The sequence below is a fragment of the Emydura macquarii genome, unplaced genomic scaffold, assembly GCF_026122565.2.
Source record: "Emydura macquarii macquarii isolate MOO-44397 ecotype Brisbane River unplaced genomic scaffold, CSIRO-AGI_Emac_v2 contig_2432, whole genome shotgun sequence".
Lineage (NCBI taxonomy): Eukaryota > Metazoa > Chordata > Testudines > Chelidae > Emydura > Emydura macquarii.
Window position 1 is genome coordinate 2,713,190 of NW_027132569.1, and position 27,845 is coordinate 2,741,034.

The 27,845-nt window shown below is 38.4% G+C and overlaps 1 protein-coding gene across 1 annotated transcript; it reads right to left on the reverse strand.

The window, feature by feature from the left end:
* Positions 1-228: 228 nt before the first annotated feature.
* Positions 229-27,845, reverse strand: HERPUD2 (HERPUD family member 2). The gene is made up of 9 exons (XM_067562507.1): positions 27,729-27,845; positions 27,103-27,479; positions 19,712-19,789; positions 15,532-15,645; positions 13,096-13,253; positions 4,538-4,660; positions 3,419-3,745; positions 1,633-1,750; positions 229-1,167 (listed from the first exon to the last, which is right to left on the reverse strand). The coding sequence occupies exons 2-9, from the start codon at positions 27,247-27,249 to the stop codon at positions 1,006-1,008; spliced, it is 1,227 nt and encodes a 408-aa protein (XP_067418608.1). The 5' UTR covers positions 27,250-27,479; positions 27,729-27,845; the 3' UTR covers positions 229-1,005.

A 27,845-nucleotide genomic window follows, 5' to 3' on the forward strand; every position in this document is an offset into this window, starting at 1 on the left:
CACTGAAATCAAGAGTTTAAAAGTACAGAAATCATTAAATTGATAAATTATCCACCACATTACCTCTGCCATTATAAATATGCAACTTTATTCACTATGTGTAATATGGCTGTTGTAACCATATCATTTTAATTTAATGAATCGTGTTCTCATCCTTAATTATGTGTAAATGTAAGGTTTTTGCACAAGATAAAAGGTCATGTTTATAGTAATAAGCATCCATAAAGGTTACTGTAACTTTGTTTTTATTAAAAAAACTAATTACATGTCTGTTTTCCAGTACGTCTTTTTTTAAAAAGTACTGTATGTATCAAACATTGATGATGTATTCCATCACTGTTAATTTCCTTTGAAGAGCTGTCTTTAAAAAAAAAAATCACCCCAAAGTTTATTGAAACAGGTTATATAGCTTCAGGATATTTGACCTTTTTAGCTTCTTACAGACTTGAGTACTTTATGGCATAAAAAAAAACAACATACCATTAGCAGGTAATACTTTGTCTGAATTGCATTCTTAATCAGGGATGCCATAAGCACAAAACCAAGATTAGAATTTATATAGTATTTAAGACTATCAGGAAGACTCACAGTTAAGTTAAATTTACCAGGAGCATAAACCTAATTTTTGAAAGGTTTTTGTTGTTGACATTTATACTTTAACAGCTCTTTAAAGGAATAATGGTGCACACAACCTACAAGCTTCTGTTTCAGTGTAATGTACAACTAAAATTAAAATAAAACATGGAAGACCAGTATCTTTACATTTAATTCTTCTTTAGAAAAAAAAGAACTTAAAAAAAGAATTTAGTAGTCCACTTGTGCTTAAAATATTCATATGCATGAGAAAGCTGAAAGGGAAAAATACACATTTTTGTACACCATGATCAAAAAATTAACATTATAAATCGTTTGAAATTGCACTGTATTTAAAATACCCCCTAGATTCAGCTCCCATTTCTATGTACATTTCTATGCTTATGCTGTCTGGCACAGTTCCTCTTGAACCTAATTGCCAACCTGTGGAGGTCCTTCAGGGATGAGCGATGTGAAGAAGGTGGTGATGAAGGACCATGCTGAAACCATGAATCCAGGATGCTGCTCCGTATTGGCATCTTCACCTGCATCTTCTCCACTCTCTTCATCAATCCCATCATCCATAAGACGCTCCTTTTAAAACAGAAGTTGTCTAAATGGTTTAACTGCTTTAATAGAGAGACAGAATACATTAATGGAAGTATTTTCCTACATAAAATAACCCTATTAATAGGGCAACTACCTGTGAAGGATGTATTAGCTTAAACATAAAACCCATTGAAGAGTGGAGTAAACCTAACCAGCAATTCTCTATTAAATACTATAGACAAAGATGAGGGCAGCACTGATCTGGTTTTATAAAAAGGATTTAATCATTAAACATTTAGAAACAAAAAGCTAATTTCCCTACTGTTCCTCCCACATATTAAGCTTCCTTTTTTGTATATATAAAAAAAAAAAAGGGGGGGGGGGATTTTCCATCCTCATTCACTCCCGATTGAAGCTGCATTTTGTACTACTATTCAGTTACAAATACAAATTATTTGAAGGAGAGTAAATACAGGAAAACACAAAACATCCAAGTTGACTTTCACTTACCATCTCCTCAAGGTCAGGATTATTTACATTTTGTCCATCACGGTTCACTTCTGCATTGTTATTGGCTGCCTGTTGCTGGCCTCCCTCTTGCCTAAAGGGGAACCATCCAGCTTGGTGTCTATTTAATAAAATGAACAATTAAAAGTCTTGCCTCTAAATTGTAAAGCTACTTATGAAATTACTTTCTACAATGGAAAAATAACTGCCATCTACATGCCCAAGTCTTATTCAATTTACTTGCAGAGGAAGAACAGATAATCCATTCTTCATCTGAATAGACTGTTGGGGAATACTGGAATCTGAACATTATTTCTAAGGGTATGTCTACACTGCCGGAGACCTGCTCAATCGATCCCAGATGGGCTCTCCAGCCAACATCGGTAATCCACCTCCCCAACAGGAGTAAGACTGCGTCGACAGGAGGGCATCTCCCGTTGACGCAGCATCGTGAAGACATCACGCTATGTGAATGTAAATACGTCGACGGGAAATAAGCAAGCTACGCTATGTAGTTTGCGCATCTCCCGTCGAAGACAGTGTAGACCAGGCCTTAGTAACAAACTAACTGAACAGATTCTGTTAACCCAAATATAGAATAAAATGCCTCTTAGAACAACTAATGCCTATTTATTTTAAGTCAGCACTGAAAAATTTTGCTCACTGTGTTTTTTCTACTTGCCTGTCAAAAATCCTTGATATTTTATTGATGTCAGTGATCATGGTCAAGTGCATGTGCAAGTATTTTCTTCCTGAGCTACTTCATTTTAATGAGGTTTCTGACAGACACTTTTAAGTCATTACAATTAAGGCTATCCTTGGGGGAAAAAACCCTATTGAAAACCTAACCAACAGCCGGCACCACAATGATGTAGAAGGATCAACCATATTTTAGGTCATCACACCTCCTAGTTAAACATGAAAGGGCAAAAATATTAGATGCAGTTCATCTTTTAATGTTTAATTCATTAACATTACATCTTGAAAATAGCCCAAGATGAAAGTGCTATGTAACCATTAAGTACTTTGGGCACTTTCCACTTCCATCCAGATCACACTAGGTGCCTTCACCCTGGCTGAGATAGTATTTTTAAACTCATTAACAATGACATTGAGATTTAGTGAAATTTGGTAAGTCAGGAGCTTCCTTTTTAAAAAAAAGTGTACTGTAAAGCTTTTCTTTTCTGACATTTCTAATGCCCTTGAACATGGATTCTGGAGTGTCTCCAGTGAGCACACAAGTTAGTGGGAGCATTCAGTAAATATATCTGTGCTTAATTCAAAACCAAGTCGAACTTTAAAGTTCATCTCTAAGATCACCAATCAGTAACAATATGTAATTTAGGCCAATGCAAACACATGCTTTTGAAATCTATTGAATGAAATTCAGTTCCTCCTTAACTCACTTCTTAAGTTCAGTTTCCATAATTCTATGTTTTGCCTGCAACAGATTATGTTACCAACAGCTAAAAAGCAGCATGCCCATCTGTTCTTACAGAGGAAAAAGGAAGCCAAAACTCAAGAATTCTATATTTTAAGACTACATCTGAACACCAGTTCTTCCTCCTATCTGTTTGAAAGCCAAGTTTCTGCATGTGCCCCGTTAATAATTATCATTAATTCTTTTCTTTTACAAATTCTTTGCAGTTCACATTTAAGTTGGAATTCTGTAAAGTGATCCAATTTCAAATCTTTAAAAGTTAGCTGACACTGATAGTCAGACACTGATCATCATAAACTGCATCTATTCTAAACCGCAGTTATTCAAAAATGAATATTTTTTACTCACAAATAAACCAGTAGCATGGCTCCCATCACCATGACAAACCGACTGAAGGAAGAATAAAAGTATACAATGCTGAGGAGAATAGCTGCTCTAGAGAACGTGTACATCCAGTCTAACCAGTCTCGATTGAAGTCCTCCTCATTCACTACTGGACCTCCTTGTGCATTCATTTGAACATTCTGGTTTATAGGCCTGTTCTCCTGTGCTGCTATGTTTGGCACTGCTGGGGGCTCATTTGCAGGAACATGCTCTGAATTTGTCGCAGGCTGTGCAACTGCTGATCTGACTGGCTCAGTGCTGGATGTCGCCTGGGCTGAAACTGCAGCTTGACTGAAATTTAAAAAGACATTTTCTGAAAAGCCAGCTTTGTATCAGAAGTAGTAATATTTAAACCCAAGCTTCCTTCCAGCTGTCCCGTACAAAGAAAAATGCAGCTGAAGCACCTAGAAAACTTGAGATCTTAACTACAATATTATAAATAAAGCACACCAACTCCATAGGCATTGTGTGATAAAGAAGAAATTCCTCTTTTCTACAGTACCTCTGTACAGTGACATGGCAGCTCTCACTATCTTTTCCGTCCTCCATCTTTATACCAAATACATAGAAGCAAAAACCCATAAAATTCATTCAACTAAATTTTCTCTCTTCCCCCCAAACAAACTCACAGGATTAATTAAAGTAAAAAGCTCTTTACTTTTTGAGTAAAGCATCAAAGTTTGGAAAATAACATTGAAATTTCATCTTCAATTCACCTTTTTGTTATTAGGTAATAAATACGTCTTCACCAGGTCTCAGGATTGTATGATCTAGCACAAAATCTAAGTTGCAATATCTGGACACAACAAGCTGAAAGTAGGGGATAAACGCTATGGCCACACCATGCATCCAACAGCAGAGACTGTTTGGGTGACATGTGGCCTTACCTCTCATTCAGCAGTTGTGCCCCACCACCGAGTAAGGCGGGACAGAGGAGATGATCTACCTCAGGGACCAAAACCAGATAAAATAGAAAAGAGGCAAGGCACAGGCATTTCAGTCACACAGCCAGCAGCTATCTAGTTTTTTACATCAGGTCATCATCATGGTAGGTACACTAAGACAAAATATGAAATAACTTACTATTGCATGTAGTACTGACGTGCATACATTTGTTGCCACCATATCATCTGTAATGGGCTAAATGCAGGGTACATTGGAAATCCAGTAGAAACACCTTGCCCTGGGAACTGGTTGCCTATGTTGCTACAGGGATTTAAAGGGAAAAAAACTCAGACTATGCCTATTACTAGATTAAAATACATTATTCTAAAATATAGATTACACAGAGCACTTTTTTCTTTATGTGCTCCACATGAAACAATGCAACATCAATAAAACTGTGAAGACATCCTTTGGATAAATACCCAATCCATCACACCAACAGCATCATTGTGCAAAATGAAGAGCTCCTCGTTAGAGATAAAACATCACCAAAATAATGTGATAAATTTTCATTTGAATGTACGAACATTATTCCCATTCTAAAAAACATTTGTTGCATCTAGAAGCTATATCATTAGCTACATCTGACTAATGGGTTTGTGGCCATATAATCATTGTTAATTATTTCATTATTAGAAAACTGTCTTCTTAAAGGGGAGCTGAGGATCAAACATTCTGTACATATTCTAGTGCAAAAATCTCTCCTTCTAAGACTTCACACATTCAGAACCCACTACTACAGGCATTTCAGGAAACTATCAGAATTAAAGGCCAGAAAGGGTCACCAGATCATATATCCTGAGCTTCTGCATATCACAGGCTACCAACACCACCCGCATAATAAACCCAACAACTGAAATTAGACCAAAGTATTATAGCCCACAGAAGACTAAACTATTATGTGCCACAGGCAGAGAACACGAGGGACCAAGGTACATAAATGTCCAAGGCCCCTGCAATGGCAGAGAATTGATTAAAATGAACTTTTTAAACGCTCTATTATAGCGTCCCTCTTTGGAAGCAATGGTATGAAATATCACTATTCATAACCACAGAATCACCCAAGATTGACTGGGCATAGAAAGCAAGCTACCCTCACATCCCTAGAGGTGGCCCCTTCAGATCATGGTTGCAAGACACTGGCAGAACACTGTGGGTAACTATGCTCACAGTACTCATGCAGTCTGTTTTGTGGACAAATAACTTTGTTCCCCAGGAAACCTTTCCCAGGCATTAAATTCACATACAAAAATTTTAAAACTCCTACATGGAAGCTGAAGGAAGTAAAAAGCATTTTATACCTTGCAGGGCACACAGTATGTTTTAGGAAGATTCCCAATTCTTTCCCAGAAAAACTCTGGGATTTCCTATGGCATCCTTCAATGGATTTTTCAGGACACTACTGTGGCATAAAGCAGTAGTTTTTAAAAGTTTATTCATACTGCAGTTAGCAACAGTAGCAAAGCTGCAGATATATGTCAGTCTACAATTCTGTCCTGGGTAGATCACTGACTGGAAAAGCGTTACCAAGAGATCCCACTAGTCCATCAGGAATTCAGATAGTCAAGAAAAGCCAAATGAGGAGGAGGAGGAGGAGATGCTAAAATCATTTTTTTTTCCCTGACATGAGAGGGAGTGTATCTGGGTGAACTGATCTGATGCAAATCTGAGCACAAGTCACCAGGCAATTCCCTCAATTTACCACATACAATTCTGCCAGATGGGCTATCAAGTATCTTATGCATTTAGCCATTATCTATTTACCTACAGTGAACAACAAAAAGCAAATGCTGAATAGACATGAGAAATCTACATAAATGTTCTCATTAACCAAATTATAGGGAAGATCCTGCACAAAACTGCAAATAGCTTTTTTGTTTCTTTATAAGATCCAGAAATTGAACTGGCAGGCTCTGTGTTGCCCTCATTCTGTGACAGCTTAGTAAATCTGTACTTTTTTCTAAAGCTGCCATCTTGTGTCCTGACAAATAAGCTGTCATTTAAAGGTAAATTAAATTTTACTTTTATGAATGCAAATATAACCTTAAAAATGTAAAACTGGTGTTTGCTGAGCCTGCAAATGAATGAAAACCATATTTCTGAAAGAAGTGTAAGCTATATTTCTGAGGTGTTTTTCATCCTAGTTCGCTGTCCCAAGCACTTAAGAAAGAAGGATGACCACATTATGAAAATGTACACTGGTATCTCCTTATGAAATCTCAAATGGGGAGAGTTTGGCTTAGGAATGAACATGGAAGAGTACCATTATTTCCTCCTCAGTTGAACCCCTGGACATCAGTGCTACCTGGGAATTATGCTGAGACAATTTGTAGGAGCTTAAGCAAGTCCCTTTTTACATATTTGGTATGGTTCATAGTTTTCTTTCAGTTCTGCTCCACTCTCCAGTAACAAGTTCTGGATTTACTCTGATAAGTTCTTCATTTTTGTGATCTGAAACACATTCCAAGAAACCAAGTTTGCTTACAGTTGTAAAAAATATTTCCTCCCCTACGATGGTGCTGCTTGGAAGTGGTTTTGGGAATTTGTGTTTCCACTTTATACCATATTTGAAAATTTGCGTCACGGTCTTCAAAAAAAAAAAAAAACAACCTCCGAAGAGAGAGGAAGAAACCAAAAAAGTTGGTCACAATTAAACTGAAACTATGGGAGACTTTAACAATGCAATGTCTTAAGTTATTTTTGCTTCTCTTGCACCAAAACAATTTGCTTTATTATTGTTTATCGGATACTACGTTTTCTGAGGGGTAAGATGCACCTTCATACGTAATAAAGTGAGACTGAGGCCCACTTAGTTTCCCATTTTCTATCACTCGAAGAGTAGATCTTGGCCTCAGAGCAGCACTTTGTGGTGCTAACTTGTCAAGTTATATTTGATTTACTTTGAAAACTCAGCAGTTGTTAGTACAAAAATAAGTACACAGCCAACACATTTAAAAGCTATCAACAGGAGCATTTGGGGGAAAATATAGGGGTAATGCTTTGAACTCACTGAAATACACTGCATGGAAGAGTGGAAAAACAATATTTAACCAAAAAAGGGACAGTCCCTCCTAAGTAAAGAATTGGTGAACTCTCTCTGGAAAGGAGCTTCCATTTTTCCCCCAGAATGGGAGAAGAGGCAAGAAACAGAGCAGTCCAGGAGTTTGGAAGCAATGGAGAAGCAGAAAAGCAGAGCAGACCAAGCTGGAACTGCCTCTGCTGCTATTTTCACAGCAGAGGAAAAGCAAGCAGATCAGAGAAGGCTACAAGAAGAGTGGAGGCCAAGGGACACCAGCATGTCTGAGAGTGACTACAACTGCCGAACATCCCATCAAAGAGACAAGAAGCCCAATATTCCTTAAGTGGTTGTGGGTGGGAGGAGAGTCCAGAAATCATTAATCTGGAGGGACTCCAGGTTTAAATTTTGAGTGTAAAGGAGAAACCTAGGTTTCAAAAGTTATTTTTTGCTGGGAAGAATAAGATTAGCATACAGAGGAGTGGCATTGTTGATTTGTGTGGGAGTAAATATGTGACAGTAGGCATATCTGTGGTGGGAAATGGCGCAGATAGTTTTCATTTTGGTTAGCAGGCTTAGTCTTAGGATAGGGTATCATTAAATATTCTTCAAGCCCTCATGTAACTAATTCAGAACATATTTGGTTAAGAATGGTTTTGGAAGGTTAACTGTGTTTCGCACATACCCACTATCTTCCCAATATTTCACTTTATTCGAAGTAATTGGTAATGGTAGTCCTGGAAATAATAAAGGGGTTCTATAGCAGAGCTGTTAAACTCATTTTGTGGAGACTGCTGAATTATATATTTGGCCATATATAGGTGGATTTCAAAGTGGCAATGGAAGGTTAGCATAAACAGTATGTGATCCTTATAGAGCAACTCAACTTTTAGTTAACGAACTACTGTGTTGAGTATCACTAAGTGAAGTAAAATGGTGGAAATCAGAGCATTTTTCTGCCTTTTGTTTATTTGACTATTTGCACATGCAAATGTGCGCCTAACATTATTTGGCAATATGATTCCCACTGTTGTCACTGGGCTTCAGAGTTCAAACTTCATTGCAATAAACTGGTTCAGTTCACAACTTGCAGAGCTGTTTCAGGCTAAGAAAGCAGTGCACCAGTCATTTTTACATTCTGCAGAGTCTGAGCATCATGAAAGTCAGTTAAATACAGCACACCAGCAAGGAGTTTGACAGTCCTATTCTACAGTGGGGGGTGCACATCTATAAAATATCCTTTGGTTCAGATTTTTGGGGTCCCCCTCCCTTTTCTTCTATATTACTCAGCCAAGCCATCTCCCGCCCAAACTGCCTAACAGGCAACAAAACCACCTCCCCAGTGTTACTGTCACTTCTAATTTTCTAATGTGCTTAGATATCAAGACGACAGATACTTCAAATTAACTCACCTGGTCCCTTTGTATATATTCTATATATTGCTTTTGAAAAAAAAGTATTTCTGTAAAAGATGGGAGTTTGCTCCCATCATCTAAAATCCCTAGAAACCAGGAAAGCAAGTTGCCAAGGAAGAGGATGCAAGATGTGTGACTTCATGCCTAGGCAAGATCTGTTTACACATTCTTGACCTGACCTCAAAAGCCTCTTGGAAAAAAGCTACACTCCCACCTACATTTACCACATTACCTGAGGGCTTGTCTACATGGCCCGGCAGTTCAGATTACAGGGGTGAAAACTGCAGCACATAACTGCTGTAATTGCCCCTTAGTCACATCAGCCCCATTCTCATGGGGCAGTTACAGCACAGCACTGGAGGTGGGAGCTGCATATCATACCCCCTGTAGTTCAAACTGCAACACAGTGCAGATGCAGCCTAAATGATGGAGCTCAGACAGAGAATGGCTTCAAACAACGGGTGTGCCTCAGACGAATGAAACTAGAAAGATTATTTTCTGTGGGAAGAATTTTGACTACTTAATAATCTTTGTAAGAGGTTGCACATGTCCTACTATAATAGAAATAAAATGTCTTCTGATGGGTAAGTTACCCAGAGACCAGCCAAGGAATCCTACCTGAAGGACGATTATTGTGTTGTCCGGGTAGTTTATGTCTGCATAGCTTGGAGGAGGATTTTGCAGTGGAGCAAGATATTAGCTATTCAAGCTACAAAATAGTCTCACTTTAGGTAAGCAACGGGTAATAGATCCTAAAATTTCCAAAATAATCCTTTTGTAATGTGTACATAGTACTCTTATTTTTAAGATGTTGTTGATTTACATAACCCATTGGTTTTGAATTAAAAAGAAAAAATTATTTTACTGTCAATTTATTTTGAGACTACTCAACCATAGAAAAAAGGGATTATAGGTGAGAGGGTCTAGCCTAATGGTAATCTGCCTTTGATAACATGCTACTGCTACATGTACAGTCCTTTATGCTGACGACTCTCAGATCTCCCTCCTTCACTCTCCTTCTGTCCAAACTAAAATCTCTGCCTGTCTTTCTGATATGAGCATAAGCTGATGACTAGACATCCAGAAAGGGGATGGAACAGAGCTGTTAACCTCTCTCACCTTCCTCACTCCCTCCTCCCTCAGTCATTGCAGACATCATCATCATTCTCCTTGTCACTCAGGACTGTGACCAATATACAGTCTTAGACTCTGTTCTCCCTAGAGCCTCAAAACCAATCTGTATCTAAATCTTGCTGTTTCTTCTTACATAAGATCTGCAAGATCTGGCCTTGAATGTCTACCCACACAGCTAACAATCTCATCCAAGCCCTCTTTGTCAGGCATCTCAGCTATTCCAACTTCTTCCTTTCTGGCCTTGACAACTCTCATCCTACCCCACTTTATTGGCATTCAAAATGCTGCTGCAAAGATCACTTTCCTGGCTCACCGCTTCGAACACATCACCCTTTCTTTTTGTATCTTCCAACAGCTCCCTCTTCCAGGAAACACAGCTTGTCTTTGCTTTTAAGTCCCTCCACAGCCTACCCCTGTCCTACCTATAATCTGTTACATGCTATTGGTATATTGATTCCTGACTCTGCTCTGCCTATGACTCTCACTTTCATTGCTCATTTCTTATATTTCAAATAACCATCTTCATACTCTCTCCTATACCACCCTAGGTGCAAGGGAGGAGCTTCCTGTTAACATCCAGAAGGCCACCTCATTGTCCTCTTAATTCCTCTACTGTGTTGCCTATAAAAAACAACGGTTATGCAGTTGGTGTGCTGTGACCACTGCTTGTCATGACAAGTCCTGTCTAACTGTTTCCTTGTGCTTCCCTTATTAATTTATTGTTCCCATTTGTTGTCTTTCAACTTAGACTGCAAGATCTGTGGCAGGGAATGTCTGTGTGTTTATACAGTGCCTAACACAATGAGGCCTTGATCCATGACTCAGGCACCTAGGTCCAAACAAAAACAAGCCTTTGGCCGAGGAACAAAGTAAAGGCATGGCAGAAACATAAGTGAATTTAAGACAATGCCAGGTTGATTCCACTTAAAACTTCGGTTTTATAAAAAACTAGTTTTTAAAACCTTAAGAGCAATAAAAGTTGAGATGCCAGCCAGTTGTTCTCAGTTAAGTACTTCCCTAAAGTGTTTGCAACCCACACATTGAGGCTGTCTGTTGAGAACCAAAATAATAATCAGCCAAACAACCATTACAACACTGAGCATTTAACTTCACATATTTGTAGAAATTAATTTTTTTTTTAAAGAGTGAAATCATATCTCAAAATGCCATTGAAAACTGACACCTCACCATGCTGGAAAATGGAGTTCTTTCATATATACACTGCTGGGGGAAAAAATTGGGGGGAGCTCACTGAACCCATCCAGAGGTATGAGCTATACTCTCACTCTAGATCTGTTAGGATTTGACAGGCTGTCACAGTCCCAGGGACATGAGAAAACAAGAGAACACTAACAGACAAGTTATTCAGCTACCAGTCTTCATCTTTTTTAGAAGTCTTTGTAGGCCATACCAGTAAGGCATTTCACTGTAACTAAAACAGATTAAGATTAGATTTTTTTTGTTTCTTTGTTCTAGTTCTTAAACAGCATTTGGTTGTAAATGCTGCTGTAAATTTGGGTCTGACTGTTAACACTAGAAGACAGCACCCCAAGGCAAGAAGATAAACAGAGGGGCTAACTGCTGAAAATTAACCCAAGTCATTAAGAGGCTCATGAAGAATACTGCTGTCTCTGATAGGGTTGATAATGGCATAGAACAATCACTCAGCCATTAGTGGGTCTGGTGTTCAGTAACAACAGATAAAGATTTTTTTTTTTTTTAAATATAGATCAACCTGACAGTGTTCCATTAAATAAAATCTCAAAAAACTTTTTACAGTTTGCTTTAACTGACCCCTTAACTGTGCCTCTAGATGCAACATACCAAGCCTACTTTTCTATAAGAATGCATTCCAAATCACCTGGGCTTTGGAATAAGGACTTTAGTCTGCAGGTGGGAGGGACAAGTGATCCAGTTCACCATTTATTTAGTTTGCACGCTGATTAAATGTTTATGCCCTATATGGCACGTTCACGTGAAAAGCTAAATTTATCCAACCTTCCCCTATCCACCCACCCCAAAAAAAAGTTTATAAGAAAATGCCCTATATACAACGGACATACCACAGATTGCCTTGAGGATAAGTTTACTCTACACTGAGCAGTTTCTCTGGCAGTCAAGCTAGCCTCACCCAGTTTTCTCATAAAGGCAAGTGTGTCACTACCTACCCAAGGAACAACATTCACAGTGCAACATAATACATAAATTTTCCTACCATATTACAAAACTGATTTTTTTATTTCCTAGGAGAACCTGAGGGTAGTCTGTTAAATTATGTTACATACCAATACAAGACAGCCTCTTATATCTGTTATCCAGCATATCTGTGAACTAATTCTACAATTCAATCCTATGTGGACAAGGAGTGACGCGTCAAACGGCTTCTCTGTATTTATGTATGTCATAAAAAAATTAAGAGTCAACGTTGTTCTTGTAAGAACTTAATAACGTTAGGGTAATCTTGTTGATTAAAATACAAGCGATGAGGAAAAGAAACATCAGCTGATGCTTGGTGGATTTATTTGCTTATGTTTCAGTCACAAGTGGGGTTATAGTCACACCAGCCAAAAGTAAGAAAGCAGAAGCGGCAAATGGGGGCATTAAGGCAGGACAGAAAAGGAAAGTCTGGAATGCAGCACTGATAATACTTACCCGGGGAGTTACTCTCAGGCTGGGGATTTCGGCAGCAGTCAACGGGAGATACACAAGCTACATACAGTAACTTACGTATCTCCCGCTGACTTCCTAACGTCTACTTACCACAGCGTCTCCACTGCACTGACCCTATGGGAAATGCCCTCCCGTCGACCCAGCGCTACGCTACTTCCTGGGGTGGATTTACAGAGTCAACTTCCGGGTTTGATTGAGCAAGTCTTTACTGTCGCTCAATCGAACTTGCAAAATCGATCCTGCACTGCCGGCTGTGCCGCCAGCAGTGCAGACATAGCCTGAGATAAACTATTCAATAAGATACATAAAGATTGATCACAGAAATTTTGAGAATCATATTACTTATAAGTCATTCCATCACAGACTATGGAATAACCATAATTTCAGCTAAAAACCTAAAAATGAAAAGGAGGCATCTACAGCAAAAACATAATGTTGAGGCTTACTTCCAATTCACTTACCCTTGCATTAAATATGGTAACTGATGACTTTGCACAGGATTGCTTTGTGCTTGTGGAAGGTTACGATGCCTCACTCCATCTGAGCTAGAGTTTGTCGATGTAGATAAAGATTCTTGATTTGTGGGTGATGGAGTTGCTGATCCTGAATGTTCTGAATTCTTAAAATAAAATACTTTTCTTTAATCTTTTCATCACTCTTATAGAGGAACTCAATATTTCTATATTTATATTAAAGTCATGCTCTTAATTGCGTTCTCAAGTCTCATTAATTGTATATGATGTATACACATGCAACAAGAAACTTTCGTTTTTAAAAAGAAGCTATCATTGGGACAGATGTTCCAAAAAAGCATTCAATTGCCCATTCAGGCACAGAAGCAGGAAGCCAACTTTTCAAAAATGCTCAGCACCCAGCAGCTCCCACAGAAAAAACCTGAATGGGAGATGTTGAGCAACTAAGCTCACTGGTTTAAAATTTGGCCCGTAATAAATTAGCACTTAATGATTCAAATCAGTATTTAACAGTGAAAAGAGATATTAATGGATATCAATTACAGAAGTACTAGTTGTCAGTGTCTCACTGCTCTAAAAAACAATTGCACAACCAATTTCATCTCTCCTTTAAGCGTCCCTTGCTGGCTAAGTATGGCACTGTAGGAGTTGCCTGCCTCCATTTCCTTCCTTCAGACTCCCCAATAACTCCACACAAAGACACCAGTCAGTTCTGGTGATGTGGCCTGGCCCTCTGGCCAAGTTACAAACAAATGTAAACCCGTCTGAAATATTAAAAGTCCAACTAAAGAGTCCCAACAAACAAGACGACTCCTTCTGCTCTTTGGGGGCTTCTCTTCAGCCTGCCCTCTAGGCTCTATTCCTAGCCCCTTTCTGGGCTACTTCTGAAAGACCTTTTGGCTCTGGGATAGAGCACTTGGCCCACAGGCTGGTTCCCTGGAGTACCCAACCTTCTGCAGATACTGGCTCAGAGCCTTCCACAGAATCCTGCCTGCTGCTCCCTGTGGTTCACTGGTTCCACACCAGTGATCTCTCTCAGTTCTGTTATAGAGCCCAGGTGTCCATTAAGCTCACCTGACACCTTATTCCTGCCCCCTCCAGCTGGAAAGCAGCTAATTAAATATGCCACAGATGCAGGTCTCTCCCCCCCAGTTCCCCGAAAGGGGCCAGTCACTCTGTGACACTCAGGAATTAAGATCATAATGCAGGGTGGCAAATTTTCTAGCATAAGCAGCCACTTGGACTAGAACTTGGCTAATAAATGCATTATATTAGCTTTCATAAACCCCAACTCCTAATATTAGGTATTAAACTACAGTGTTTTTATATTAGAAAAATCCACTCAAACTAAACTAACTCTGAAAAACTACAATTACAACAAGGTGAATATGCCACAGAAGTCAGTATGGGAACAAATATTTATACAATCACATCTGCCCACAACAAAGAAAATGCAAGAAATAGTTTTACCTACTAGAGTGACAACTGAAGAATGGAATAAAGAAAGAATGATGGGAAAAGTCTATCTGCTTTCTGATGGATGCCTTTTCAACTAGATTAGGATTTTGGCACTGTGATTTGAATTATATGATTTGAAATAATTACTCTGCAGACAAGCATACGGGTAGTTTATAATACAAATCAATAATAGTGGAAGCCAATTGTTTCAAAACAATATAAATGTAGACTTTAAGAGAAACATTCACAAAATCCCTCTGAATAATTCATTGCACTCAACTATTTCCCAGAGGTTTTTTAAGCTGTTCAGCTACTTGAGGGTCAAGGGGAAGTCTCAATCAGTATGCTGTCTAGGGCAGGTATGTCAAAAGAGGGGGATAAACTTGGCCTCCCAGAGATGGGAGAATGAAGCTGATCACTGCCAAAGTGCTGTTTTTGCCTACTGACAAGCAGAACACAGGTGATGTGCATATGTCCTAGCTAGAGGCTTTCTGGAAAAGAGTCACATTCCCACCTAAGAGAAGGATGCAGGAGGCTCACTATGAAGGAAAAGATGACTCTTAGAACCATTTTTAACCACTCTTCTAACATAGTCAAATACAGTAAAAAAAATTTCCACTTTCAGGCTCCAGGAAAGAAGGATTTTTTATAATACATAAAAATACATAGTTTTGAAGTCACAAATAACATCTTTGAATAAAGACCACAGAGATTTTAGAATTTTCTTAGTTACCAGAACAGGGTTCATATGTTTTTTCTAGTAAAAATTTAATATTCAAAGCACTGCCCTTAAATACGTAGGTTTAACTGTACAAAATAGACAATTTTCAACAGGTTGTTTTTATAACACATTTTGCACTTTCATTGTATCATTTTACAATCAGTTTTAAAAACTAATGGGAAGTGCTGACAAAAAAACACCATGATCAAATCAAAGACAACTTCACATTTCAAAAATCAACTCACTGAGCTGCTGCTGGATGTTGATGCTCCATGACACACAGCACTGGTGCTTGGTTTCGGAGAACTTGGGGGGGTCCGTGAAGTACATACTAGATGAACCATATGATATTCATCTTGCTAAAATTAAAGAAATTGAAGAGTTTAAGCAACAGTATTTGGGGAGTTTCTAGGTTAAATGAGGTTAAAAACCTACTGTCAAGGTAAACTCACAATTAATAAGGCAGCCTGATGCAAAATCTAGTACCCATACAAGTCTAAAACTTAAGTCCACCATAACAGAGTTCCATGTTTTGGCTAAAATATTTTCTTAGCACTTCATTACATCAATATGCACAATAGCATAAATTCCGGTGTAAAAATTTCTCTTACCCCTATCTCTAGGACTGCAGCATGGTACAATGTGTATGATACCAGACTATAAAACGTGTGAATTAGTGCTAAGTATAATTATTGCAGTCAACCAGTAAGTACTCAGTACTTGCATAGCATTGTGTGAAGTGCTGTACAAACCTTAGTTCTGATCCACATGAGGTACATAAAGTATCTCCATTTTAGTTGAGGAAACTGAGGAAAAGAGAGATACTGACTTGCTCAAAACCATGAGTCAGTGGCAGAGTCAGACTTGGAAATCAACAGTTCTTGATCTGTGCACAGAATTGGGTTCCCCAAGAACATGCTGTTTCTCAAACAGGGATGTGATCAAGACTGCTCAATTTGCAGGTATCTATTTTAAACCATGGGAAAAAAACCACTAGAAATAAATAGCTTAAATGGATATGGCCATAGCTATTTTAGGTGTGCTGTGACTATATTCAAACACGCTGGGGCTCTCTCAGTATTCAAATATAAGAATCTGCCACAATTCTGAAGTCATGCTGCAGCACACGCCATTGCAAATAAGATGTGCAGTTATTACAACAGTTATCAAGTTTAGAAGTATTTTATTTTTTAGACAAGACTTTGAACACTTACCCCTAAATAGCAGATTTAATTCTTCAAAACAGACAACAGAAAGGTTGCTTTTACACCACATTCTCCATTCCCGCTAATGTTTTACAATCAAGCATACATAACCACCTTGATGCTAAACCCCAAATGAATGTCACTCCAGCTCTAGAGAGATACAAGATGGGTAAGGTAATATCTTTTATTGGACCCATTTCTGTTGGTCAGAAAGTAAAGCTTTAAACCTTACACAGATCTCTTCTTGACCTGAAGGAGAGCTCTGTTGAAGACTGAAAACTTGTCTCCCTCACCAACAGAAGTGGTTCCAATAAAAGATATTACCTCACCCACCTTGTCTCTCTAATACCCTGGGACAACAAGGCTACAAGACCACTGCATACTCCCACTCTAGTTGGCACCTTTCCTAACCCCAGGCTCCTCTCTTGCCTCTACTCCCTAGCTGGTACCTTCCCCTGCCATTCAGATTTGTCACATTCAAAGAGCAATGGAATTCGACCAATTTAAAAAATAAAATCTCTACAGTGACTAACAAGGTTCCTCTCAGACAGCTGCAACTTTCAGAATGCTTGTCATTCTACAGCATTATCTCAAGCTCAGTATCTGAGAGCAGCATTGCTCAATGGCATTGTCATCACATATGTTATGGCTATACACACATGTACACAAGTTTTCAGTATACATGCTCAAAGAATTGCTAGGTATCTCAACATGTGCACAAGTACTATTTTGGTCAACTGATGGCACTCTATGTCAAGAGAGCAATAGGTCAGAGTGCAAAATTTCAGTAAATATCCATCAAATCCTTAGCTGATATCAGAACAGATGGCTAGTCAGACAAAGCATTAGAGACCATGAGCTAAAGGTTCTTTACTTTAAAATCTAAAGCAATTGATGGCACAAAGATTTTGGGAAAGAGGAGCTTGTGATCAAAAAAGAATATTTCATTTCCCTTCCATCACAGCTTTTATTTCCTTCCTGCCCCCATCCCCCTTCACATTATAATCTTTTCCTAATTAGACTGATAAAGATGTCCCCCGACCTTACTTCTGAGGTTATACAGGAATGAAACAAATCCATTAAGTAAAACAATTTGATGTACAGCAGCTGAAGATTGTTATGAAAAACGTTTGTAGAATCACACAGGTCCACAGAGTGAGTGGGATTTATTTATATAGGCTCTTCCTCCAGTAGATAAGCATGGCTTGAATTTGTGTATCAGAGAAAGCAGGATACAGAAGCAGGCCAACTGATCTGTGCCTGCCACAAAAATCCATAAAACACAACTACTGTAGTTTTTCAGGTCATGGAAAGCACTGTATTTTTCATAACTGATTCAGGCCTTTAGTTGTTACCAGCCAGCAATCACAGAAAATAAGTTTTTGCGCAAAGTAGATGCTAATGATTTAAAGAAACAAGAAAAAATGGAATGGAAGATTTATTGCCAACAAAAATAATTCCACATGCAGTTTTCCACTGATCCTAGTAATAATTTAAATAAGTTTGGTGATATTTGATCAGATGCAAGTGATAAGTGTACATTTCAAAATTAGCTTCATCAGGAGAGGAACAACAGTGTGAAGCTGTTGAGATTTGTTTAAATTGTACTGATAAATATCCTTTTGGAAATATCCCTGTGTTCTATTTGTCAGCAGTAAGATTATTTCACCTTAAAGCCATGCTAAGTAGCATATCTTCAGTATTTTAGGATTCCAATACCATGCTACTCATGTTTCCTCATTGTTATCCATCTCATCTTCAAGTAGTATAACATCACACTGATTTAAAGGTTTAACTCAACATTTGAGCACACATTTTACTAGACTTTTTTTTACCATCTTCAAACCAACTGAATGGCAGTGTTTACTTAATATAATACTTAGCTTTTTCATTGCATTTTCACAGCCCTTCTCATCGGAAGATCAAGGTACTTTACAAATGAGGTAAGCATTATTATACCCATATGTCTGACACAGAAACTGAGCCAGGGAGAGGTCTTAGTGATTTTTGAACAAGACTGTTTTACGGCATACCAGACACTGCAAGAGTTGACAAAATGTATTGATTTCAATACTTTAAAGAATTCCAGGAACAGAAATTAGTTCATCCTTATTGATGTTCAGGTACTACATATTAAATAATTTGCATGTTTTTATTACACAATAGAGTATTTCTTTATTCCTACAGAACAACTTCAAGTGAAATCTTTACTTCTTTCTATGCATCCTAAACCTCAGGAATGAAACTAAACTAAACATATTATGATTTCTACCACAGGCAAAATTCAGAGATTTTATTCAGAGTTCCTGGTGCAAAATAATCTCTCCAGCACATCAATTTGCTCAGTGCATTAATGCTATTCTATTCTAATTTGATCAAGTTCCTCCTGCCTGGTGGTACTGATCCGGGCTATTCTCTCCATACCAAAAACTTCAAATTATCTACATTTAGATACTAAGTAGTAAGATGCACTGGTGTTTTTTCTCTTTGGAAACCTGAGTTCAAATTCAGTTTAGCCAATTTACTAAATTAATTTAGTAAAACTAAGTCAATCTGTAACTTGAACCAGTATAGAAAAAAAAACAAAACTTGCATCAATCAAGTTAGCACCATCAAACTATCACAAGCAAAACATAGCCAGCAGCAATCAAAAATAGGAGTCAGAATACCAAGCAGAAAAGATGTTAAAAGATGCATATACACATTTCTACATATAAACAGCACTACCATCAATTTAAACAAAAAATTTCCATTTTTGTCCAAGAGCTCTGCTGTGGATTGAAGGAAGCATATGATCCTATAAATATAATTGTTTTCAGATCAGTACAAAACTCAGTATTCTAGTAAATATATGCAGGACCCATACTTCTTCACAGCTGCTGCAATTAAACATATACCATCACCCAATAGTGGAGTTAGCACTTGGGCCAGCTATCAAAAACCAATAATTCTATTCCTCATGCTACTAGTTAAGAATTAATGCAAAATATTCTACCCACCCCCACCTATAGCAAACCTCTCTCAGTCCTTCAAAAACTCTTCTCCTAAAGAGAAAAAATAACTTTCAAATTAGTTTTCCTGAACACATTTAGACTACATGTCTAATAAAATGCTCAATCTCAACGTAAGAGAAAAGTTGAAAGTTAAACAATTCAAATTTAGAGTCTTATTCCCGCACACAATGGTTTTGTGTAAAATATGGTGTTGATGTAAAGCTTACTTTTCTGAGAATATCTTTCAGCTGCAGATGATCAGGAAGCAGTCTGCCAGAATACACCAGTCTCTGATCCTTTGTAGACTATGAGATGGGACAAAGAGAGGAATTTAGCTTTTTCCAGCTGTACAGATTTACAGCTGGAAACAACATTTGTAGATGAAAAAAATCTCTTGCCAATCCCACCACCTACTGTTAGTCTGCAAAACATTTATTTCTGTGGCTTTGTAATTTCAAATGTTATGGAAAATTGCTGATAGTGCAGAACAAAAGGTGTCCTAGCTAAAGGTGGCACAAGTCAATTACCAACAAGCCACCTATTGCTCATTAAAGCCAATAGCATAAGCATATCTGGAAAAAAAAAAGTTCTTCAAAATGTATGGCTCCAACACCCTTTTTTCCCTCCCCTCTTACCCCCGTCCCCACAAAGAACTCAAAGAGAGACATCTAACCTTCAAAACATGGATGGAAAAAAGTTGATGAGAAAAGGAAGAACATAAAATATTTCACATACTTTTAAAAAACACTATTTTAGGGGGGAGAATCATCTATAGTTGAAGTAATACGTGAAGTCTGGTTTACTGATACTCCTTTACTTTTTATTATATTTTTAAGAGTATAGCCAAAAATTTCCATAAAGTCCATATTTGCAATAAAGAGTACAGAGCCTCCTCCCAATTTTTTTTGAGATGAACTACAAAGCACATAACTTTGGTTTTTACCACTACTTCATTGGCAAAGATGACTTCAAACTTTAGTCCTCATCTCGGACCTTTACATTTTTTAAATATCAAGCCCTCACTTCCTTTGCTTTGCTGAATGATTTCTGATTTTTGGAGGATCTGAACAATGTCATCAGACAAGGCTGTATAAATTGAACTGCAGCTACCGCTCCTCTTATCTAAGGGGGAAGGGATGCCGATTTTAAGTTTGCAGGATAACAGGAAAGTATATGTGGGAGATCAAGTTACACTACTACAGTACCCAATGTGATTTTTATATCTCACCATGGTGTCAGGCACTTTACTCAGAAAAAAACACCCCTTGCTCTTACTTCTGCTGGTAGGACCAAACTGTTTTAACTGAATTACTGAATCATGCTATAGCACTGGTGAAGTTCACAGTATGCTTACATTTACAAAGGCAAAATGCAAATAGTTTTGACAGTTTCAGGGTACCACTACATCCCTGAACTGCTTTTCTAGTGTAGATAAGGCTTCAAGGTCCATCTAAATCAGGGGACAGGGGGTTTGTTTGTTTGTTTTGCTTTTAAAATTTCCAACCTTTGCTAACATCAGTTCACTTGAAAAAGCACCAGCAACATTAAAAATCCTGGGGTAGAAAAAATTACAACCGGCAAAATTTTCAGCACATCATCATCTAACTCAATATGGAGTAAGTCTAGTTGATATGATGCAATCCATCAACAGCCCATTTAGGGCTAAGATCTGTTCAACAGAACCTGTTATCAGTGGGAAATTTTTCCCTTGTGTACACATTGCTTAAGATTCTGCATCCCTTTTCCCCTCGTCTTAATATGCAGCTAAATACATAGTCTCATAAGTCACTATTCAGGTCCAAATACCTTGCTGAGGTCCAAATTTCTAATGCAAACTTTTTAAAAAAAAAATCTTTGAGATCATCTTTTATACATCATAGTGCAGCAGAAAGCAACACACACTTTTCTTTGATAAATTACACGAAAGCCTATAAAAGATAATGGCAATCTGCACCCCAGACATTACAATGGTACAGATTTTTCTTCTGGAATAAGATCCACCATTACAAATATTTAAAACAAGACTGGCCAAAGAATTAGAAAATGAACTGTAGTGTACAATCCTGCCTTAGATTACCTAAAAAAGTTTCCTTCCAACTCCATTTTCTGATGTACCACATTCAACACAATCACAGTAGGCGGTCATGGCTGCATATCAGATATAAACTGCCTCAAAAAAAGAAACCCATTAATGTCAGGGAAGGAAGGCAAAGGTTACTGCAGGGGATATGGGTGGAGAACATTCCACATAAATGCACAAAATTAGTTTTGTCCTAGCAGTACTTAGAAATACAACCCAAAGGTAAAATTGTACTGAAAAATAGTGACAAAACACCACCTGATTGCCCTCTTCACATTGTAGATTCCAATTTAGGTTACTAGCAGAAGGCAGTAAGTTATATTGCCCAATTGGTTAATGGTAACTGTGAGCAACTTTTTGTGCTGTAGCACACTGACTACATTCTTCCATATTTCAAGGACTAAATTTCTTTTAAGAGAACATTCATAATTTTAGTTTTTACTCTCCATGCTTACAGTAACCTTGGCTTTGCCCAATCCTATTTAATGAATATTGTTTCGAATAGAGCTGAAAAAAGGTGTTTATTATATAAGACCTTCAGAGGCTATAGCATCTATTGATGTTGAAAAGTGAGTTTTTACAACACAAGCAGGCAGAGCCATTACAGGAATAGAGTTAACTACCGCAGAAAAGATAGTACAAGAGACTGTATTTTTGTAGCTATTACAAGATTTAAAAATTCTTCAGCAACACAGACAAAAACAGTATCACAAGAAAAATACCACAGACAATTTTTAAAGGACCCAGAGGGCTTACCTCATTAGGTCATGCAAAATTAAAAAGACAAAAACAACACAGTTTATCCTAAGTATACAGACTTGGTCCATGGTCATTAAAAGGTAACACTTGCTATTATATTTGGTTACTATAACAACTCATCAGCTATATAAATATCCATCTTTCTTGGAATCTAGCCAAGTTTTTTTGCCTCAAGAGCACCTGTGGTGATGAGCTCCACAATCTAATTATGCACGACGTGAAAAAAAAGTATTTCCTTTTATCAGTTTTTAATTTCACACATTTCAGTTTCACTCAATGTCCCCTTTTTCTTGATTCAGTGATTCCTAGTGTGGTTTAGACCTTTCCAGTCTTCCTTCTCCAAATGACATGCAAATATTTTTGCTGAGTTTAAGTATACAAACAAAAGTAGTATCAAGAATATTATTATAGAGCTTAATTTCTCAACAGTACTGTCTAGTTCATACAAGTAGTAACTGATAGCAAAATGATTTCTGCACTACATGGTCCAAGTTATTTATGTAAAGACAATTCTGAGGATAGTATCTCTACAGAATTTGATAATGAACTAACTTTCCTAAAGGAAATTTCTCTGTTTCTCGTCAAGAATCTCTTGGGTGGAAAAAATTCATATTTTTGACATGTGAGTATTGTTTCTCCCATCCCATTCTTCCACAAGAAATTATTTAAATAAAAATCCTCAAGTAAATATGGTCATTGACCTAATTTAAGATCTGCCCATATGCTCATAATTCATTTACTCACAAAAAAAAATTCCAACAAAAACTGCATTAACATGAAGCTAAGGTTGTTAAAGTCCATTCCTAAATAAAATACCAAAAAAGGAGACCTTATGAACCTTATAAATAACCTTTTACATACACAACATATCAATACTCTTAAATGCAGAAGAATAGATGCATGCACTGGATTGAATTTAGAATCTACCATACTAAAATCACCGTTTGAAAGCCTAAATCAGTTTTTTCAAAGTATTTACATGTACAAGTAAACTCATCCCTTGGGGAAGTTGCAACTCTAGTGACCTGTCTATAAAAACTTCACTAGTTTAAATCAGTTTAAAAATGTACACATGCAAATCAATTTAATCCTTGCTTAAATACACTTAGCTTAATTCAGTGAATTAACAATGATTTTAGCAATGTTTAAACTGGTTTAAATGCACTTACATTAGGAGTTCGCACTTATTTAACTAGCCTTTTTATAACAATATAAACTAGTACAATACTTTTAATACAGACAAGTCCTGAGTCTCACGTTCTGGAGTCCTTCGCATCATAAATGGGTTTTACTGACAATCTCATGCTCTTAACTTCCCATTATATTACCAAATGAAAAAAATATGCACAAGTTAAAACATGGATTAGAAATGATATATTAAAATTATTACAAGAGGCAACACTCTTGGTTGTGAATCAGTGTTGGTTAATTTAATATTTGTTATTTATTTTGTTCTAATTTTATAAATAAAAATTCTTTCAATGGCTGGTAAATCCAAGCAGGGCACAAAAGAACATTTATAAATTTTAATATGCCATAAATAAATGTACTCACTGACAAGTGGTGTAACAATGATCTACAAAGGTCATATAAAACAGTTTGAAATGTTTATATTTGATCAGCAAGTGATGGCAATTGATTTTTCCCTTCCATCACTAACTGACATTTAGAGAAGAAAGTATTAAGCCTATACTTAGCACTTGTGAACTGGTCTATTCTTTTGTTGGCATATTAACAAATATTAAATGATTTTATCTCTAAATTTTATTTCTCAAACTTCAACAGTCACTAAAGTCTGACATAACAGTATCAAGCATTTTTCTTTTAAAAAACTTGTTAGCAGTGCAAAAATTTAAACTGATGAATTAGAAAAAACATTAATTTCCAAATTTCATTAGTAAATTAAACCCTTCCAAGTCTACATGTAATTAAGATAAGTTTTCCATTTTACCAAACTTTTATAAGGGAGCTTAGGGGGAGCTTGTAAAACCCAAATACTTTCCATGTTGTTTTTATAGGACACGGAAGAAAGATTTTTAAAAAACTCCTTTAATCTGTGTCCATCAATTACAACCTAAAACATATACAGTAAATCCACTCCAACTGATTCTTGAACTTGCTGAATTAGTTAACAGTCACTGTATAAGAGGTACAATGAAATTCGCAAAAAAGCAAAACTGATTAAATTAGCATTCTCCCCGTCCTCTTCAACTCAGCATGGAAACATTTTTAATAGACCAGGTAAAACTATGGCCTGCTCTACACCTAAAACTTAGGTTGACCAAAATACGTCACTTGGGGGTATAAAAAAAAAAATCACAGCCCTGAGAGAGATGTAGTTAAGCCGACCTAAGCCCTGGTGTAAACACTGCTAGGTTGACAGAAGAATTCTTCCATTAACCTAGCCGCTGCCTCTCGAGGAGGTGGATTTACTAAAGAGACAGAAAAAACCCTTTCATCCCTGTGCTAAGGCCAGAGCTACACTTAAAAATTAGACTGAACTAGCTTTGTCACTCAGGGTTGTGAAAAATTTCACACATTGAGCTCCATGGCTATGTCAGACTAACTCTTGGTGGGGTAAATGTGGTTAAGTCGATGGAAGGATTCTGCTGTCAACCTAGCCATCACCTCTCTGAGAGATTGTTTACCTACATCCACCGAAGAGGTTTTCCGGTCCATGTAAGTGTCTACATTACAAGCGCTAAAAAGACATAACTGCAGCTGTGGTGCTGTCGTGCTCATAGTGTAGATATAGCTTAAGTCTCTTGGTATCCAGAGACCCATTGAAAAGGAATTTATTACTCAATAAGATCAAATGTTTATCACTAATCTGCTCATTCCCCTGAAAAAATAATGATGCAATACATATAAATTCCCTTATGCATTACAGTTGTTTCCTAAAAGATTGGTTCAGATCTCTGTCTATGTCAGGTCAGGGGAAGATTTGCTGAACTGGTGTCTGAATACACATTTTAGGAAAGTGTTTTCTATTGAACAAAAAGCAGTAAGTAACCAATTGAAGGCGTTTGTTCATTTCCTTTAAAGTAGATAGGCTCCTTTCATACAGTATCATTAATAGATAAATTCACAAGTTGTGTCCTCAGGGCATTTACTATTCCAACAACAGATCTCAGTGTAGCTTTATCAGTCACAATATAATCATGTTGTAGCCTAGATAAAAAATGATTTGCTCACCTGACAAAGCGTACACAACAGTTTTATTTTCCTTCCCATTTAAATTCATTCTCAAAATATATAGGCCCTCTTTTCAAACAGGAAACTACTACAATTTTACCACTAAAGCAAAATCCTACAATTGCACTTTTTGAAGGAGACTGATAAAGCGGCTGATCATTTTATTACACTAGCTGTATGCTAGCCATCCATTTGCAATACAAACTCATTCTTTGTTCTATTCTTTCCCCAGTATAAGAGCAGAACCCAGATGCTCCAATCAGGCCTAGGCATCCCCATTGTGCAGGTGCTATACAAAGATAAAACAAAACTGTCCATGCCTCAGAGAGCTTACAAGTTTCATGGATTCATAGAGTTTAAAGCCAGAAGGGACCATCAGATCATCTAGTCTGACTCCCTATCTAACACAGACCCTTAAACTTCACCTAGGCAACCCTATATTTAATCCTTTTACTTGTGTTTGCTAAAGCATCCAGTCTTGTTCAGAAGTCATAAAGAGATGGAGAATCCACCACTTCCCTTGGTTGTTTGTTTCCTCACAGTTAATCTTCCTCACTTAAAAATGTGCACAATATTTCTAATTTGAATTTGTCTGTTCTTCTAATGCCTTTCTCTGCTAGATAAAAAAAAGCCTTTCAGTGCCCTGTATTTTTTCCCCAGGAAAATGCATATACAGGATAATCAACTCACCTCTCAATGTGCCTAAGAACCAAATTAATAGACAACTTTCTGCACATTTTAAATGGCAATTAAATACCAAGAAAGAATTATTCTGGTTGTATTATGAATGCACAACCAACACAATTTGTTTTTTTCCTTAGCCCCTGGGTTCTTTTAATGTGCAACTCTGGAATCCAACCAAGTTCCAAATTCCTTCAATTTGGAAGTCACAAAATTTCTTCAGAAGATCACAAATAATTTTTAGTGGTAGTAAAAATGAAAAGTATTTATATCAGGACACCCATCACCCACTTTTGTCCCAAAAGTATTTGCAAGAACTGAGAACACAGCAACAGCTTTTAGTATTAGCTGATTTCTAAACCAAGGGAGGGGGGAAAAACAAGTTTGGCCATTATGCTCTTTTTAACATTGTCTTAACATTGGTTAAGCATTCCTGCAGCCCATCCCTTCCATGAGTGTCCTGCATTTATGTGAGATTTAGCAGTGACACCCCCTCCCTCCAAAAAGCCCAGAAGCCTTTCATTTACAGAAGTTTAGCCAAAAATGTCTTACTGCTCCAGTCAGCCTATAGATGCCCAATTTTAGTTACTGAGTTCATTAGCAAACTATTAAACACACACTATTTACTGAAACAATTAGACCTTTCAAGCCGACCGTACTGGGCCCTTCTTAGATCATGTAAAAGGAGGAAGATTACTGATCATGCTTCCTTTTTCCCCGAAACACAAAGACAACTGCAAACTTTACTTGGTTTGCCAATTCTTCGGGGCAGGGTTTGGTGTGGTTGTATTTGTACTGCACAAAGGCAACGGGGCCCTGATCCCGGCCCCCTAGAAGCCGCAGCAAAACAAATCTCTGACAGACCCGTGGCAGAAGCTGAGGCGAGGCAGGGCAGCGACTTACCGGCTTACTGGGGTACACTTTGGAGAGGTGAGTTTTCAGCTTGCCCACGGTCCAGTCCAGGAAGCAGCTGATGGTCTGGTCGGTGTATTTCTGGTTGGGCGCTTTGATGATGAGGGTCACCGGGTGATCCACCAGGCTTGGGTCCATGCTGCTCGCTCTCCCCCCGCGAGGGGCGAAGCCGCTGTAGCTCGACGGCCGGGGAAAGGCGGGGGAGGGGGGGTTGAGAGGGGGGGCAGAATCAGTGTCCGGGGGCGAGTTTCACGGGGAGGCTTCGACCGCCCATCCCCGCGGTCTCTCGGCGGGAGTCGCCCTCACAGCGCAGGGAGCGGGGGAGGAGACGGGACCCCCGCGCCGAGCCACGCCAGGGCGGTGTCCGCCTGCGGAGGGGGGAGAGGGGCAGGTTAGGAGCGTCACACACACACACACACACACACAAACACAAGGGGCCGTGACACGCCGCCGCCGCCCTCTGCAGGCCCGCCCGCCCCGGGGCCCGGTACGCAGAGCAGGAGGGTCCCAGGGACTCGGAGCCCGGCCCGCGGGCGGGCGAGGCCTGCACCCGGCTTCCCCCCGCTGGTAGGAGCGGCGGCCGCGGCAGCAGAGCTCGAGCCCGGGCCCCTCCGTACCGAAGCCGGCGGCAGCTCAGCCCGTCCCAGCCCCGAGCTCAGCAGCGGTTCCGTGGCGTAAAATGGAGACCGGAAGCGGTTCCGCCTGCGGCTCCCCCTGCGCGGCGCCAGGAGGCG